This window comes from Empidonax traillii, unplaced genomic scaffold, assembly GCF_003031625.1.
Source record: "Empidonax traillii isolate 1590-97213 ecotype Southwest subspecies unplaced genomic scaffold, ASM303162v1 scaffold601:size890739, whole genome shotgun sequence".
Lineage (NCBI taxonomy): Eukaryota > Metazoa > Chordata > Aves > Passeriformes > Tyrannidae > Empidonax > Empidonax traillii.
Genome location: NW_020955794.1, coordinates 137,335 through 154,582, shown reverse-complemented (window position 1 = coordinate 154,582; position 17,248 = coordinate 137,335). Strand labels below are relative to the sequence as shown.

At 43.6% G+C, this 17,248-nt stretch overlaps 1 protein-coding gene across 2 annotated transcripts in view; it reads right to left on the bottom strand.

The window, feature by feature from the left end:
- The window catches only part of LRP6 (LDL receptor related protein 6), a 64,008-nt gene extending 50,529 nt beyond the window's left edge, over nt 1-13,479 (bottom strand). Inside the window, exons 1-2 of one of the 2 annotated variants that reach the window (XM_027898529.1) lie at nt 13,200-13,479; nt 3,821-4,214 (exon numbers count right to left, since the gene is read on the bottom strand). In XM_027898529.1, coding sequence (XP_027754330.1) covers nt 3,821-4,214; nt 13,200-13,254 — 449 coding nt within the window. In that variant the 5' untranslated portion in view covers nt 13,255-13,479. The remainder of the gene's footprint in view (nt 1-3,820; nt 4,215-13,199) is intronic. The other variant, XM_027898528.1, reaches the window with a different exon arrangement.
- Between the last annotated feature and the right edge of the window lie 3,769 nt (nt 13,480-17,248).

The following is a 17,248-nucleotide window of genomic DNA, read 5'->3' as shown; positions in this document are numbered from 1 at the left end:
CAGAAGAACATTTTTATGCAAGGACAGAATTCTTCTCTAGTTGAGTAACAAATTTCTGTCAAACCTCAAGAACACATGGCACTTTCGTGTTTCCATAGGACCCAGCATTTAACTCCAAATTTGGTTTGTAGTTATAAAAATCTTGATTAGGACTCCATAATTTGGTTGATGCTAAAGCCTTTAGTGGTTATGAGCAGCAACCAGAGCTTAACTAAAACAAATCTCAGTTTATGGTATTGAGCAGTCGGCCAAGCCATCCTAGGCCTGCCAGCTCAGTGATGAGGACTGGCCTTTAAATAAGAAAAATAAATTCCACACAACAGATTTATTCAGAAAAATGCTCTTAGTAAAGACAGCAGATGATGCAGCTATTTCTCGCTTGAAATGACAAAGAAAACTTGATACAACTGATACTTTACACTAAAAGGCGGAATTAAGATCTAGAAGTGAGAAATGACAGAGTTCCCATGAGAAATGAAAATGAGAAGTGAAAATATAAAGTATGTGTTAAACAACTGTGGGGAAAGAAAGGAGGCCCAGGGGCCCAGAATGCTGACTTTTGTTTTTTTTGGGAGTGTTATTAGAAGGATTCTGATGGAACCAGTAAGGTCCAGAAAAGGAGTTACTGCTCTTTATATTTCTACTCATCAGTCCAAGAGGAAAAAAAAAGGTTCCCATATTTATGGGCATCTGGGGATTGCTGTTTGTGTGTGGTGTTTTGGTTGGGGTTTTAGGTTTTAAGGTAGAACATAATTAGGCTGTTTGGAGTATAAGATACCAGACACAGACACCACAAATGCACATTACAAACACATCCTCACCCACACATCTGCATTTAGAGCACACAGTTTAAAACCTGGAGCATTACTCTGGAACAGCATCCCTGTTATCTCACCATTCTACCATGAAGACACTACTGAAACGCTCTCTTTCTCCACAGGGATAGTCTTATTTTTTCCAGGAACGCAGCCAAATAAAGATGGTTCTTCTACAGACTTTTTCTTTGTTAATCATGCCTAAATTTCATATAGCTGAGTGCTCTGATTTTCATTTTTTAAACAAACTTAATCCATAGTTTACCTAAAAAAATATAATCAGTCTGTTTCGAATCATGCTAGCAAGGGAATTTATCAGCTTTCTTCAAGAAATGAGCCATAAACCAATGGGTTCTTTTTGTCAGCAATATAAATCCAGTGATCAACTTTCTCCAGAAGAACAAAGGTGACTTTCTGCTCCCTTTTCTACAACACAGACCAAACCTTTGGTCTAAACTCAGGGGCCAGACTTTACACTCTAAAAAAAAAAAAAAAAAAAACCACAAACCCCATAGTGCAACAAATTGTAATCCCTAAAGGCTAATTTTGCCAATAAATGTCTTCTAGTGCAGATCTGCTTTAACACACTTTGTCTGCAATGCTCATCATCAGTTCTGGAAAACAACACCCTCTATGACATCCTGCCTTAAACAGTAAAGAGTTTACAAACAAAACTTTTCCCTAAGATGAAGTATAAAATTAATTTCCCTCTGAGTTCCTGTTGGTAGTTATTAAAAGTTGTCTTAGAATTATTTTAATTTTTACAGGTGTGTGAACATTTTTTAATTAACACCATGTTTAATAGAAGTCTAAAATAATGATTTTCTTTTTTTTTTTTTTTAAATGCAACAGGTCCTCAAAGTCTAGGTTTGGATGCAAAGTTCTAATTGCAGGGACTGAAAATGCAGATACAGAAGCATCACAGAGGTTATTCATGCAGATCAGAAATTACTACCTCAGTTGAAACAAAGACTGGATGCAAATATCTGAATATTGATACCAATTTTGTGCGCTCTAGTTTGCTTTTTAACAAGCCAGATCTCTCCCATCCTTTTTCATAAAGGGTAAAACGCCTTCAAAATGAAGAAAATATACTAGCAAGGACGTTCCTTTGAGTTCCTGGCAACCTGTGGCAGCAGGGTGAGGACAGGCAGACAGTGGCAGTAACACAGAAAACCAGCACAGCAAGATTTACAGGAGAGGTCACCTCTCCAAGTCCTCGCTCTCTTTTAAATATGTGGGTTTCTGGTTACCTTCCTTCACCTTCTCCTTCGCAGGAGGAGAAAAGATGATGAGAAAGAAACCAACATTTTGAGCCGGGCAATAAAATGAAACCTTTACAGTTTCAGCATCCACCCAACACTGAAATATCCCAGCACTGGACTGGAAACCTGCACAACATGAAGCAAACGTGACAAATCCCAAACAAACCTGGCAAAGTTTGTGATGGAAACTTTGAAAATTAACTATCAATGAGACCAAAACAAAACAAAAAAAAACATTTTCATCAGGACAACCTGTGCAATACCGCTGCAATTTTCGCCGGCTTAATTATCTTTGAGTAACCAAAAAAAATATCTTGTGGTTTGTTTACTGTCCTAGCTGTGACCAGAATTTAGGGAGGCACTCGCGAGGAACACCTTCTGACAAACAGAGCCTCCTCAGGTGCAGAAAGATTAAATACACTCTCTGTGTGTCTGTGCCAGCACCACAGCAGTCTGCAGATTTGATATCAGTGTAACACTTGCCTACACATCACCTACAAAACCTAGAAACAGAAGAAGTAGGTCCATAAAGAAAGTACGTGCTCCCTGCAGAAGGTTGACGTGAAAAAAATAAGTTTGTTACAACCCAAAAGTTTTACAAGAGTTTAACAATTAAGGGAACTCTATACAGTCACCTGATTTAAAACCTGTCCTGAAAAGCAAGGAATAAGTTACCACTTCTAGGAGGCACTCTAAGTTCCCTTTGTGATCAACAATACATCTAGGAGTGAGAAAAGCCAGTTAATTTTGATAATACTGCTCATGAAGAAAGCTGATCAAGCTGTCTAATGGGTAATTTTGGGGGAATCGTAACTACGATAATGAAATCTTTTCCATTAGGACAACAAATTTTATACAAACCAACCAACCCAACAACACCAGAAAACAGCAGTACAAATATCCAATACTGCATTTTCAGGTAGTACTTGGTCAAGAATCTGGATCTGCCTTTTCTTTTTTCTAAGACAACTAAAATTGACAAAAATTAAAGTAAGTTGTAGTGTGTGAATGCGAGCAATGAGAAGCTCAAACCTCAAAATGTACATGTAGGAGATGGCCTGTGAGAAGAATCCAGACAGTTCACATTTTAGTGCCTTCTTAGATGAAAATAGGACAGTACAACATCTCATTTTTACTGCGTGGGACACTGCCAAGAAAATGCATTCTTCGTGACTACATATTTGTGCTAGCTTATACAATCCTCAACATTTCCTTTTCAAGTAGGCATTCTCATGTTTTCAGCAAGATAGATACATTTAATAAATACACATACCAACACAGAAGAGACTAACAGTTTGGTACTTAAACCAACTTGATCATGAAATACTTCTGTATGCTACTTTAGATCAAGTACATTTGACAATTTAACTCTGATGAAAAACTGAACTTGCTGATAAAGATGACTTTTGTGTAAGTTTTGCTGCTAAATCATTTCTTTTCATTAATTACAATCCTTTAAAACTGTAACTGAAATAAACATCAATTGAGCATAATGGGGGGGATGGATTAGACTGCAGGAAAATGAGAAGGGTGAAAGTCTGATGTTCACAAACCGTTATGAATGCAATTTTAGAAGTGCAAACCGTTTGCAAATCACACTGATAGAAAGTGAAGTAAATAATGCAGACCGGCTCAGGGTAACCTCAATAACAGAACCATCACCCAGTTAAAATCCTTAAACAAACAAGAAATAGCCCAAACTTCCACGTTTGTAACTACTTTGTGTTAACAGAGACTTACCCTCTTCCAGGATCCAAGGCGATTGCTCGGGGTTGATCCAACTCTTGCCAAAACAAAACCTTCCTCAGCGACCCGTCCAAGTTAGAAACCTCAATCCGATTTGTCTCCGAATCCGTCCAGTACAGCTTCTCTCCCAGCCAGTCACACGCCAGCCCGTCGGGCGACAGCAGTCCGGAGATGACCACGTTTTGTACGCTCCCGGACTTATTGAACTCCGTCCGCTTGATGGCCTCCTCGCTGACATCGCTCCAGTAGATCAAGCCCTTCACGAACACGAAGTCCACGGCCGCCGCGTCCTCCAGGCCGCCCACGATCACCGTGGCGTTCTCCCTGCCGTTGGCGGCGTCCACCAGGCGCAGGTCCCGGCGGTTCGCGTACAGCAGCAGCGGGGCGGCTTCAAACAGGACAAACAAGGGGGACAGACGGGGGGATTAACGTCACTCAGAGTAACTGCAACCCACACTAACATAAGAATGTTTTTTAAACAAGACGTTTACGACTAAAAAGCGCGGACTTAAAGCTTCTCGACTTTGTTACAAGCCAAGGTCGCAGCTCGCTGTTCTGGGCTGTGCATTATTAAAACAGCAATAAAGAAGAAGGCGGAGAACAAAGAAAATGGGGGTTTGAAGTAACCAAGTGACACTGTTCTGTACAGAAGGACGTTTAAATAGGAATAAGGAAGGCAAGAGTAAAGCAGTTTTCTAAGCACTCAGTGCTGGCCCACCTAAGCAGTGATTATTTTTCTTTATAGAATTCAGTAATATACACACACTGCTTCAATAACAGCGTAATTCATGTCAAGCTTTCAGAGCCACCTGCATGTTGATACTCCCCAAAACTATGTATCTCAGATATTTTACATATAATACAAAATATCCAAAATTCATTGCACAGAATGAGACAAACGTTGGTTCAGAGTGTCAGAAGTGGTAGGAGGAGGTAGCGAGAAAAATAACTCTACAGGTATGGACAACACTGAGATCTTTCACACTCAGCTCTACCCCTCCTGTTTAGTTCTCTAACACAAAGCCTTTATTTCACAGGCTTTATTTGCTTACTGTGTCAGTTTTCACAGCATATTTTTCACAACAACACCTAAGATGACTAATGTAAAGCAGCAGCCATGAAAACAGGCAGTTTCTCAAGTGTAATATGCCTGCTTAATTGTCCTTAATCACAAGCTACGTACGGCATGATGCAAATTCCAGCCTCGTTCCTTCTTCAGCAAAAGCCTACAAAAGATACTACTGTCACCACACAAATGTCACCAGGAACTCGCAGATTTGTTCATCAGCACAGATTAAACTTGGAGAAGGATGCGTGTCCTAACCAAAAAGTTGTCATTTACAGAGCCAAAGATGTGTGTGGTTCAGTAATGTCAAGGCCACACTGCCACAAGAGATACAGTTCCTTATGCGAGAAACCTGCACCGAAGTTAGAAATACTAGCACAGACTAAATCCAATGGCTAGTTTTGAAAATCAGGCACTAAACAATTTCCCAGAGACACTGTCACATGCGAATTAGGAGAAGCTGAAAGAACTAAAGAGTTCCTTCACCTACCTCCAATTAAACGAGTTCTGCTTTACATGTTTAGGGGTGGTGGGGGCTGAGGGTTTTGTTGGGTCTAGTGGGGTTTTTAAAAAATTAATTGCTTAGACTGTCATCCTGAATTTAGAAACACTGAATATAAACTGATTTATGACGGTCTTTAGACAGGAAGAGGGAGTGAGAAAACTTTGTTTGTTTGATGGCAAACATGGAGAAACGGGAGACACTGAGGAGATGTACCAAGCAAATACACACAGACCTGGATGGGGCACAATAAGGAAGGAATCCAGAGAAACAGGCACATACAACCAGCAAACAACATTAATTTAATCCTTAAACCCATTCAAAATACACAACTCCCTGTCTGTAATACGATAACCATCCCCAAGATGTCCCACAGAGAATCAAGGCAAGAACATAATGAAAAGTCTCTGGACTGACACATGGATTCTGGAACTGACACTTGTGAGGACTCTTCCTTCATTCTCCCGGTTTCAAATTTCTTCATCATTGCTCATGCTTGTAAGGAGTTCTGCGTGTTACCTGTGAGTGTTTGAGCTTTGCTGCTCAGTTTAGAGAAGCAACAATGACAAGGTTGAGGTAGCGTTGGGAATAAAGCCTGGGAGGCTTGTATAAAATAAGAAAAGAGAGAATTTGAAAATTAAAATAAACTTTTCCCAAAAGTAGGGAGCCAGCCTCAAGAAACTTACACAGAGACGGTTTGTATTTTCAACCAAACAACAAAATCATCAGCAAGTACATACCAGTTTTCAGGAGAGCAAGCAACAGGCCAGGATTTTGCCCCAAGTTCTCCATCACAGCACTTGCCCAATTCCAAACACAATTCCATACTTTTTTTTCCTAATAACACTAATGAACTGATTTACCAGTGGCCCCCATTCCACTGTCACTTTGAACAGAGAGCACTATTCTCTCTGAACCTCCTTGTTTTCACAAATGTACCTGCAGGACACAGCAGCCAACCAGGTGTTTAGTAAACGAGCCTGAGGAAGCCCAAACTTGGCAGAAAGGACCTTTTCTCCTCTTTTCAGCTAACCTTAACTATATTCTCCATGCTAAGGACATCCAAGAGCTGTTCAGATGGCAACTCAAAGGTCACAAGAACAGTCAAGCTCGCCAGTGAAAAAGTAACCATCTCAAGTGCAAAAGCAAACACACCAAGCAGCAGCAGCAACAGCAGCATCTGCACCGAGCTTTGCTGTGAGTTTTGCAGGCCAGATCATGGACGGGAGTAAGAGAATGAGAGGAAAAAAAGAATAAAATGGACTACAGGGAATGATAGAAATCCCAGGTCCAGGCATAAAAAGCCAACAGCCCCGTCAGATTAGAGCAAAAGTACACACGACTGAAGCACGCTGTAGAGCTCTGGCCTGCCATCACAAGCAAATAAGTTTCTGAACAGAAGGCATCACCTGCCAAATCATCCTGGCACCTTCCAGGGCCAGTAGCAGGCTCTGGAAAGCACGAAAGCTCCTTAGGGATATGTAATCAAGTAATACCTTGACACACATAAATGTCTGCAGAACTTCAACATTTACACTTCCTCAGGTGTCCTCCTACTCTTCCCTCAACGCTGTCGCAGTTTCTCAAACAGCTGCCAGAGTGACACCCTGCAGATGAAGTCAGGCCAGTTCCACACACATTGGCAATATTTCCCTAGTGCTGCTGGTGGGTGTTTAAATCCCCACAATCTGTTTATTGAAAAAGTTTGTCCCGCCAGGTAAAAACCGAGTCAAACAAAAGAACTCATTTTTTTTTCTGTTTCATGGTTGGGTTTTTGTTTTTGGTGTTTGTTCAGATTTTGGAAGCGCTATCAGGAAATTGTAGTCAAGCATGAACACAGAATTTAGCACAAAAAAAAAAAAACAGCTGGAGGACAGAATGACCCACAGAATCAAAAATTTTGCAAAAATATGAAGAATTCACACTGCACTAGAAGATAGTACTGTAAGAAAATTGAAAGAAAATCAGAGTGCAAGTTTAAAACAACTTCCCATCAGCCAGAAGAAAGAAAAGTTCTCAAACCAAAAACTACACTTCAAATATTCAAATTCTTAAGACTACAAAGTTTACTACAGATTAATATAATAAGTAACAACTCCAGTTCAAATGAACAGCTAGGGATTGGTTTTAATGGGTAAAGAAAGATGTGCACATACTTCAATTAATTTAATCTTGTCTTTTTCTTATTGAACGGGGCTAATTTCTGGTAATCCAAAAGAAAGCCCATAAACACAAACCCACACAACTCTGAATTATCTTAATAATTTTACCATTACCTACAGGGTAAAGGGTAACTGTTGAGCCTCAGTTAAGTTTCTGAGTTATTAGAACATCACTGCATTTTCTAAATGGACATACTAAGAGTCACTACAAGGTTGACAAATTCCTGCTCTCCAGAATTCCAGCAAACACATCAGCCACTTTCTAGAAGCCTGAATTCTCTGACAACAGACAGAGGAAAATCCTTATTATTAAGGAGTTCTGGAGGCGTAAACAGTTTAAAAAACCCAGCAAAGTACACACAAACTACATTTTTCCTCTGGGAACATACTGGGAAGGGAGGGGAGTAATCAGGAGAAGATTATAAAGGAGAACATTACAGTTCGGTATCGTAGAGGTGGAAAACAATTTTTGATTAAGCAAAATTATATAGCTCATTGATTAAAATTTTGTCTCAAATACGATTACTTTTCAAATCTGACATCAAGAGCCCACACATGGCCCTCATAAACAGAATTAAAACTATAATCCCATTTTTGCCACACTGATTATATCACAAGGGAGTAATTCTATTTAGGTAATGTGATCCTGTAACAAGATACTAAAAAAAAATCTGCATGAATGTTGCCATTTTCCCATGTCTGTTTATATTAAAAACATCTCCTTATTGTTCTCTCTATATAAATAATGAAGCTCAAAAAGCATTCAGTCTTTTAAACTGATACACTTCTTTCTCCAAACAGTTTACAGCATTTTGCAAAGGAAACAAAAAAAAAAAACCTAACTAAACCATTGCTTCTTTTAACCTAGACTTTGACTGGTTAATTCCTTAAAAGCATATTAAGAATAAGATATTTCAGTAGAAGGTATGGACAGTGTTCTCATTCTATTCCTAGACCGGTCTGTTTGACTCCTTTTCAAAACTGGCAGGGAACAGTGCCAATTACACTAAAATTGAAAGGTCTGTAGCAAGATAACCATAAGGAGAAAAATAAAATCACCCCATATTCACAACCCTTTCACAGGACACAAAAACCAACAAACCCCTTTCTGCTTGCAAACACAAGCAGGGTGCTCCGACCAGGTTTGTCCACGTGGAGCAAACAGCAAGCCTGTTCGGACTGTGAATCTCCTGACACAAATATTTACAACCCACGAGAGTATCTGGAGAGTTTAATGAAGGCAAATATACTCCTTTCATTGGACAGCAATGACACTCCAGGAGAGTCATCCTTACGAAGTGCTCAGCACAGAAGAAGCGCAAGAACTCACTGCGTGCTCATCGTAAACCTCAAGCGCGCACACCAGCAGCCATCTCCGGTGAGCCACGGCATTCGGGTTCAAGGGCTCACTTAAAGTTAGTGCCAACTGTAAATGGGAACAGACCATCCCTGAAGTCTGCAAGGCAGCTGCATCCCCCCATATCTTCCTAAGCAACTCAAATCACTCGCTGGTAAAAGTCCAGCCTGGGGGAAATTCCATATCATCGTAATACTGCCTCACCGCCACCAACCACTTCCAAAGAACAAATGGCTCCCAAGTGCCACCAAAGAAGTGGGTGGCAGTTCACCACCTGAATCTCTTGAGTGGGTTGCAGTGTGAGGGCTCCTCAGCAGGAGAACTGGAAGAGGAGCCGAGCACAATCCCAGACACGGACGAGCCACCAGCTCAGCCAGAAGCAGGATCATGCAAAAAAGCTTTAATTACAACTGCATCTCTGGTGCCACTCAGCAATAACACAGACCCCTCCCTACAGTACAAGGAACTGGACTCTTTTGAAGAAAGCACTGGCAAAGCAACCCGAGTATTTACCATTTCATAGGAAATTAATGAGGTTAAATATGCTGGGGACAAAGAATATAGTATTTAAGTCTGCACACTGGCTGCTAGAGGAGATGAACGGTGACGGATCAGAAACTGAGACCTGTTTCTCCCTGTTTTCTTCTCCTAGCCCACCCTCTCAGAAGGAAGAAAAAAAATATCTTTGCTCTACTGGATTTGAACTAAAGTGAATCCCATATCCCATGCACCGCAGCAAATAATTTTAATGCTGGCATTTTTGAGACGCGACATCATCATAAAGGTGGATTACAGATGTCCAAAGGAATCAGATTTCTCCAGCTTCCAAAGACAGAGTTTAAAAGGTTCCTATGTGCCCGAGCCTGACCTATCTTCCTGAAGAAAAACAAAACAAAACAAAAAGCCCTTCTGCACATGAAACATGAATACAGTTCATGTCTCCCCTAACCATCTTGTGAGACAAGAGCAAAGCTTTCCACCTGATTATGTTCATGTAACTCACACTGAGGGATCCTTTACCTGCATACACCTCTGACCACATATAGAGAGTTTAGCCCAATACCCAGAACTTCCCTGTATCTTCAGTGCACCTTGCCAAATGTGCTATTTCACCTGACCTCCAAGAAATAGAAAAAAATACCACCAAACTAAGTCTTAATTTTTCAGTTTTAAACAAAAGCCACAGCAATCTGATGATAAGTGAACTATATCACAGACACAACTGGAAGAACTATTAGAGTAATGGTGGGCTTTGTAACACGTTAGATCACATTAATCTTAGATTTTTTTTGAAGAGGTAAAAGGGGAAAATGCATCGGAAATCATGGCAGACAAAGGCACAGTGATTTCTGAGGCATCATGTAATGAAGAAGTATTGTACAGTCCAAGGTACAGAGACCCTTCACCTGAAGGCACAAACCACACCGGCAACACCACACTTCATCTCTAACCTGAGTGCTTCAGAAGCAAAAACCTACTCCTTGTCCCCTCCTCTGACTTCTGGTAGAAAAATACGTGCACACACCACCAGTTACAGCTTAGAAAGTCTTGAACATTAAGCTCTTCTAAAAACATGTAAACGAATCTACCTAAAAAAAGAAATGCAAAAAAGCAACGATCTGTTTATGAAAGCCAAGAAGCAACAGATTAAAACCAATTAAAACAATAACAATATTAGAACGATAATAATGGATTAATACAAACCCTCTTCCCAATGCGTAAGAGGGAAGTGAAGTTTTAAAATGTCCGCTACCAGAGAGGCATTTTCATTTCTCCACTGACCGACCTCAAGCACAGAGGTCTGCAATATTCAGTAGATCTGCACAAACATCATTTATAAGATTCCCATTCAAACAAGAGTTTTATGGCCAAGAGGGACCAGTGACCTCTTTCTTCCACCAGCCATAACACTAAAAAAACCCCCAAAAAACAACAACCCAACCCCAAAGCACAGAACCTCCACAGCAAGATGTCATGACAGTAACCTGCTGGCTCTTAGAAATGCAAACACTTGCCCTCAAAACATCAGTAGCATCTGGTTATCACAGTCCTCGGATGACTTTTGACAGGTTTTTGCCTTGCCCTGTGCAACAGTTTCCAGCCAGTAACGGTCTTGTACTTCTTCAAGTCCTTGTGTATTTAGGGTACCAATTTCACTCCTTACCAGAGAGCTGAACAAGTCTACCAGAGTTTCCTCAGAGTAATGACCACAGTTCAGTCCTGTAAACCTCGGTCCATCTGCCTTTTTTACGAGAGCAGGGAGGCTAGTTCTGGGAGCAGCGGGGATGCTGCAATCCACAAACACTCACTACTACATTTCTGAGTTTCTGTCTCCAGCACTGCTGGCCTGGCATCCTCCACGGCACCGAATTCGCAAACCAAACAGTGAACTTCATAACTTCACCTCTACTTTCATGTACAAGCTTATTCATACTCATGCTGGCATTGCCTCTGCCTCACTGAGGAACTGCTGACACCTCCTCTGAACTCAGCACAGCTTATCTGAACCAATTCTACTTGCACAGATGCTGTTTATGAGGGAGGATATATATGCATTAAAATTTGATTTTTGGTTCTTCACGGTTCAACTGTTCCTGCTGTTCATCTCCACCTAAAGTAACAATTAGTCAGCAGGAAAATTACTATCACGTCACAAAACAGAAGATTATTACTTCAGGTAGGTGATCGGACAGGAGGGAACCACGAACACAGAAAAACCAAAAATGCTGTTCAGACACAAGTGGCCTTGGCAACAGAGATGAGAGACAAGAAAACAAATGACAGTCACACGATTTATAAACTGAATGTTTCTTCAAAGCGTCCTATTAAGCATCAAATATACAAAAATCTGCAAAAGCACACGCCACTATTTTGAGATTTGAAGAAATTAAAGGAACAGCATTGTCTGACATCACGTGCAACAGCTGTTTCTGTGCTGTCATTTGAACTAGGTTGAACACTAAAGACAAACACGGTATATTAAGAACGGGCATGACTGTTACTTATCAAAATAAACTAATCAGGAAACCGTTTCTCCCTATACTCCAGACTCAACTCAGCTTTTGAAAATCGGGGTTTAACTGTTAATACAGAAGTACGAAATGTTACACGTACTATTTAAATAAGTGTATTTGTATCTCTGCAAACAGGATACAATATGGCAAACAGATGCACAGAGTGGGAAAAAAAAAGGCCATGGAGGAGATGAAAATCTTTGTTTCTCAGAGCATCGAGCAATTGGAGACAGAGCGGTTACTTCAGCCTACACCACCTAACCTGAGTTAGTCCAATCTTAACCAAAACACTCTAGCGTGGATGAATTTTCTAAATCAAAGTGTCGTTGGTAAACTGTCAGCAATTAACCTCTTCCCCATCTAGTAAGAAAAAAAAATCGAGTAAACAGCAAAATGACGTATGCAAACACCACAGACGATTCCTTCCCAGAAATACTCAACCCAGAGAAACAGCTACATTAGTTACAGCTACAGTAGTTAGATTTACAGCGTTAAAAAAATAATAATAATAAAAAAATCCTGTTTTCTTTCAGACTGCACCCTGCAAGACAAGAAATTCTGTCGGAGTCGGGAAGTGGAACCAAAATGCTCAGCTGCTTTAAGTGACATCCCCCCGTGGGGCTGATTTAAAGCTGTACGAGCATCCGCGGCGGTTCACCCGTGAAACACAAACTTCTCCGAAGTGCCAGCGCAGAGCCAGCCCGGCTGAGGGAAGCACTGCATTCATTCCTCCTCTCGCTCGCTTCGCTGCGAGGAGTGAAGTGTCGGTGAAGCACCAGCATTTTCCAGCCTCCCCACGCTGGACACGCGGGGCTCCCGGCACGATCGACACTCGTGGGGGGGGAAAGGAGAGCAGCCTGGTAATGGGGACAGCGGTACCGGCCTGGCATAGGCGCGGCCCAGCAATGCCCCAGAGCCCACGGACTGCTGGGGGGGTGAGGAGAGATGGGGGACGCGAGGTAGTACGGGGAGCTCTTTTTTAGGAAAGAAAAAAAAATAAAAAGAAGGAAAAAAACTTGAAAACAACAATAGGGCGGCTCGGGGGGCGGTCAGCTCCCGGCTGGGCCGGGTGAGTGGCTCCCGAAGCGGGGAGGAGGAGGCGGCCGGCGCTGAGGGAGGGAGGGAGCGCTCTGCTCTGCTCTGCTCTCCTCTCCCCGCCCGGGCCCCGCGCCCCGCCGGCAGCCAGGCCTGGCCGCTCCCCTCCCGCACGCCCAAACATGGCCCCTTCTCGCCGCCAGCCCGGCAACTTTCCCCCTGCCCCTCCCCGCTCACCTCTCATCAGCGAACAAAAACTGCAGGCGAGTAGGCTGCGCAGCACGGGCCCCATCTTCCCTCCCTCCCTCCTCGCTCTCACCGGCGGGGAGGCGGCGGCGAGGAGCGGCCCCTCCGCTGCCAGTTCATGCTTCCAGGCGGGCGGGGGAGGCGGCGGGAAAAGATTGGGGGGGTAGGCGGGGGGGGGAGGCGGGGAAGGGCGGCCGCGGAGGTTCCCCCCCCTCGCCCGTGCCTAGCAGGCCCCCGGGCCCGGCGCGGCGCCGCGGGAGCGGGCGCTTCCCTCCATGCCGGCCGCGGCCGCCGCTCAGCGCCGACGCCGCGCTCCGTCCCCCTCCCTCCTTCCCTCCCTCCCTCCCTCCCTCCGGCGCACGGATACAGCCCTCGCTCTCCGCCTCCTTCCCCGCCTCCTCCCGGCCGGGCGCAGCGCCCGCCCCCCGGCAGCGCTCCCCGGCGGGCGGGCGGGCGAGCCTCTTGCCGCGCGGCGGGGACCGCGGCCCGGCGGAGCTCCGTGCGGGAGGGCGGGCGGGCGGCAGGGCGATTAGGGCCGCGGGGGAGACGGACGCGGACGGGGCGAGGCGGCGGCGGCGGCCGCGGTCGCATTCCAGCGGGACTACTTTGCTTCCCCCCTCGCGCCCCCTCCGCCGGCTGCGGCACGACACGGCACGGCACGGAGCGTGGGGCCGGGACTACTTGTCACCCAGAACGGCGGCGGCGCCGGCCCGGGCGCACAAAGAGCCCCGCTGAGGGGCGGGGGAGCCGTGAGGGGAGCGGGGACACGGCCGGGACACACACACACACACACACACACACACACACACACACCCGGTGTGTACAGCGGTGATCCTTGGCCTTTCCCTAAGCAAGGGGTGCAGGCGTGTGTCCCCCCACATCAGCAAGGGAATTGCTGCTCGGCTGAGGTAATGGTGCGTGATTTATTTCCCGGCACTCTTGTGGGTGCTTTGGGTTATCTATCTCCCCCCCACACCTTGTTAAACTAAATGTGGTAAGATGGGTTTGTGCTGCTTAGAGCAGTAGTCACAAAGAATATATGAGTAGCTAATACGCTGTGTTTAAACATAACTTAGCCTTTTTCCCCTCTTGTATTCACGTAAACGTGCCCTTCTCCCGAAGAAGCTAAAAAGTTAAGATTTAAAGAAAAAAACCCTTCCCTCCTCATCTTCTCCGTTTGTTCCTAATAAATAATACAAAATGCAGCTTGCTTTCCTCTAGGTCAGAAAATCTATTTCATTGTTTCAACAAGGAACATTAAGTCTAAATGTCTACTTCACGTTCTCCCTCACAGAGTGTGACAGCTGGTGAGCAGAATAATGATATGAAGAAGAAGAACTTCACAGCAACACCTGATACACTTGCGTTCCAAAGTTGGTATTATTTTCTGGATTGCTAGAAACATTTAAGTTTTAATTTCATGTCTGTTCAACACATATTTTCATAGCTTTTCTTGTTATTACAGTAGGAGGTAACATCTGGGCCAGCTTAAAGGCCTGGGCATTGTTGACTGATCCTAAGGACAGGCTCCTGGTGACATGTGATATCAGACTCTCAACTTCTACTGTGTAAAAACAAAACCGAACAAAACCTCATCATTTTTTTATAAAAAGAAGTATATTTCAAATGCAACTCAGCAGCGAGACCTGCCCAAAGCCAGGTCTACATTAACAAAATGTTGTCCTTGACTGATGGATGAAAGTGCCTCCTCTGTTACTATGCTGTCAGCTGGGAGGATTAGCAAACTCAAGCAAGATCCTCATGGATAGTAGAGGGGAAGGGCTTTCCATGCAAAAACGTAGCCTAGACAGTAGATAACCTGTGTCCAACCCTTGTTGGTTTTGCAGGAGCGGGCAGAAGGAACAGATTTTTTAATTTATTTTCACTGTTTAATTGGAATCAGAGAAGAAAAGAGGTTGTTGGTGGTTTGTTTGTTTGTTTGTTTTCTTACACAGTTTCCTTATACTTCTTCCATACTCACAATTTTGCACAGTCTGTCATTAACCTCTGGAGAAGGATTGCAGACCTGTAATGAATTGTTTGTATCTTCATCGCACAGTGCACAGCTGAGGGAAACCTCCAGCCTGAACTCTGCGTCACAAAACACATTTCCCTACATGCCATTCCCCCTCATATCTTATCTGTTTCTGCTGGAAACGCTCTGGTGTCTTGACTATGTCTCTTGGGAGCCCGATCCCTCGAGAGAACACCTTTCCCTCGTGCTTGACAATAGGAGTTGTCTCCAGAGGCTGAGAGTTTCTGTCCTCTTCCCAGTGCCCACATCCCAGGACAGGCATTCCAGTTGCTTGGCTTCACTACCATCCAGTTCCACACCGTGGGCCACGACATCCGAGCGCTGGAGCAGCCAGGTCACCGGGGGTTCTTCCCTAAGTGGCAGCTAAAATCCTATCCCGGGGATGGGGATTGGGGGATTATCTCTGGCCCTGCCTGTTCCTCCTGTTCTGAGGGCCCTGCTTCCTCTTCATCCCTCACTAAGCAAACTGATTTTCTCTTGGATTTCTTCTTCTGCTGTTGGCACAGTTGTTGGGCTGCAGTTTGAGGGGCTGCTTTCCTCCCCCTCCTCCTGAGGGTGCTGTTTGGTGTCAAGCAGTGTGATAAACAGAAGGCAGGGCCCAGCACATGGCGTAACTTTGTGCCTCTCTGGAGCTGCCACAGCATTTTTTTTTCACGTATTTTGTCACTTTAACAGGGCCCTGTAATTGTTCAGGAGTGAAGTTACAAACCACTGGAGGAGAGCTGTCACACTGAGGAGACCTGGCAGACCTAGCAAAGGAAACAAGCTCACCCAGGACTGCTTGAGGATATGCTTCTTCAGTGGTCACGGTTCTCAGCATGAACCGTGCAGGATTGTGATTTTAATTTGGCACTGCCCACCAGACCACAGGGCAAGTCCCAAACTTTCCCCGTGAATATTCAGCCGTAGCTGCATTTCAAAGGCACGTTATAAAAACGTCATTTGAGAAAAGTTACTGTTCTAAAATTCGTAAAGTGTTTTTAATGCTATGTTGATACAGCAAAAAACATCCCTTTAAAAGAGCTCACATTTCAGGCTGACATACACCGAAACACTATTTTGTTTTAGCTTGCTCAGCTTTTCAAAACCAAGTCAGCATCTGGGCTCTATTAACCATAACGTGCGTGCCTTTTTAAGCAACAACAATTTAAGAATATTTCCTTTTCAAACCCCTTCAGCATTTTGCAATATGCATAATATTTAACAATTCTGCTTTGCGCTGCAGCCTTTGAAGTTTAAAAATTAGTTACCGGTGAAGCGTTGCACATTTCCTTGCTCTCTTTTAGTCACAGAGATTAGTGACTAGAATTTATGCCTGTGGTCAAGAAAGGTAAGTCACTGTGTCACAGTAATTGGCAATCTTTTCTACAACAATTTTCAATTTATATAATGCACACAGTGTAAGACACCACCTGTATGTAGGAAGGAGCTCTTTTGCCACTCACAGGAGCCACTTCTGGGCTAAAGTGCAGTTTATGGCAAGCAAAGAGGCTCATCCCTCTTCGGTTCAAACTTTGTAAGGAAGAATCATATGTGTATTTCTCGTATATATTTCATATTTATAGTCACACTCATGTTTATGTCTTAATTTTTATATTAATATAAAAATTAGTCTTCAGGTCATCAAAGACACTGAGCTCCTCAAGAGTATGGCTGTGGATCATTAACCATGACACCTCTTCGTGGGTGTTGTTTTTATGAGTCAAATTCTCAAAATGCACTAGAAAAGCAAGCTGAGCTGCTCAGATCAGAAAAGATTGCCCTCTAATGGTTAATCTTTAGGTTTAATGTCTGTGATGTTTTATGAAGTTTTCCTCTTTTCAGAGATGTGTAAGGTAAGGCCAAACAAATGCAAGATGTTGGGACAATTTATTATTTCAAGGAGCACCCAAATCTTTTTTTACCCTCTTAATTGATTTCTAGGTAGTTATTAAAAATAAAGATGGAGGCATATTCTTGGTAATAATCTCCCACCCAGAACCTTCCAGTAAACAAAAAGCTTTCC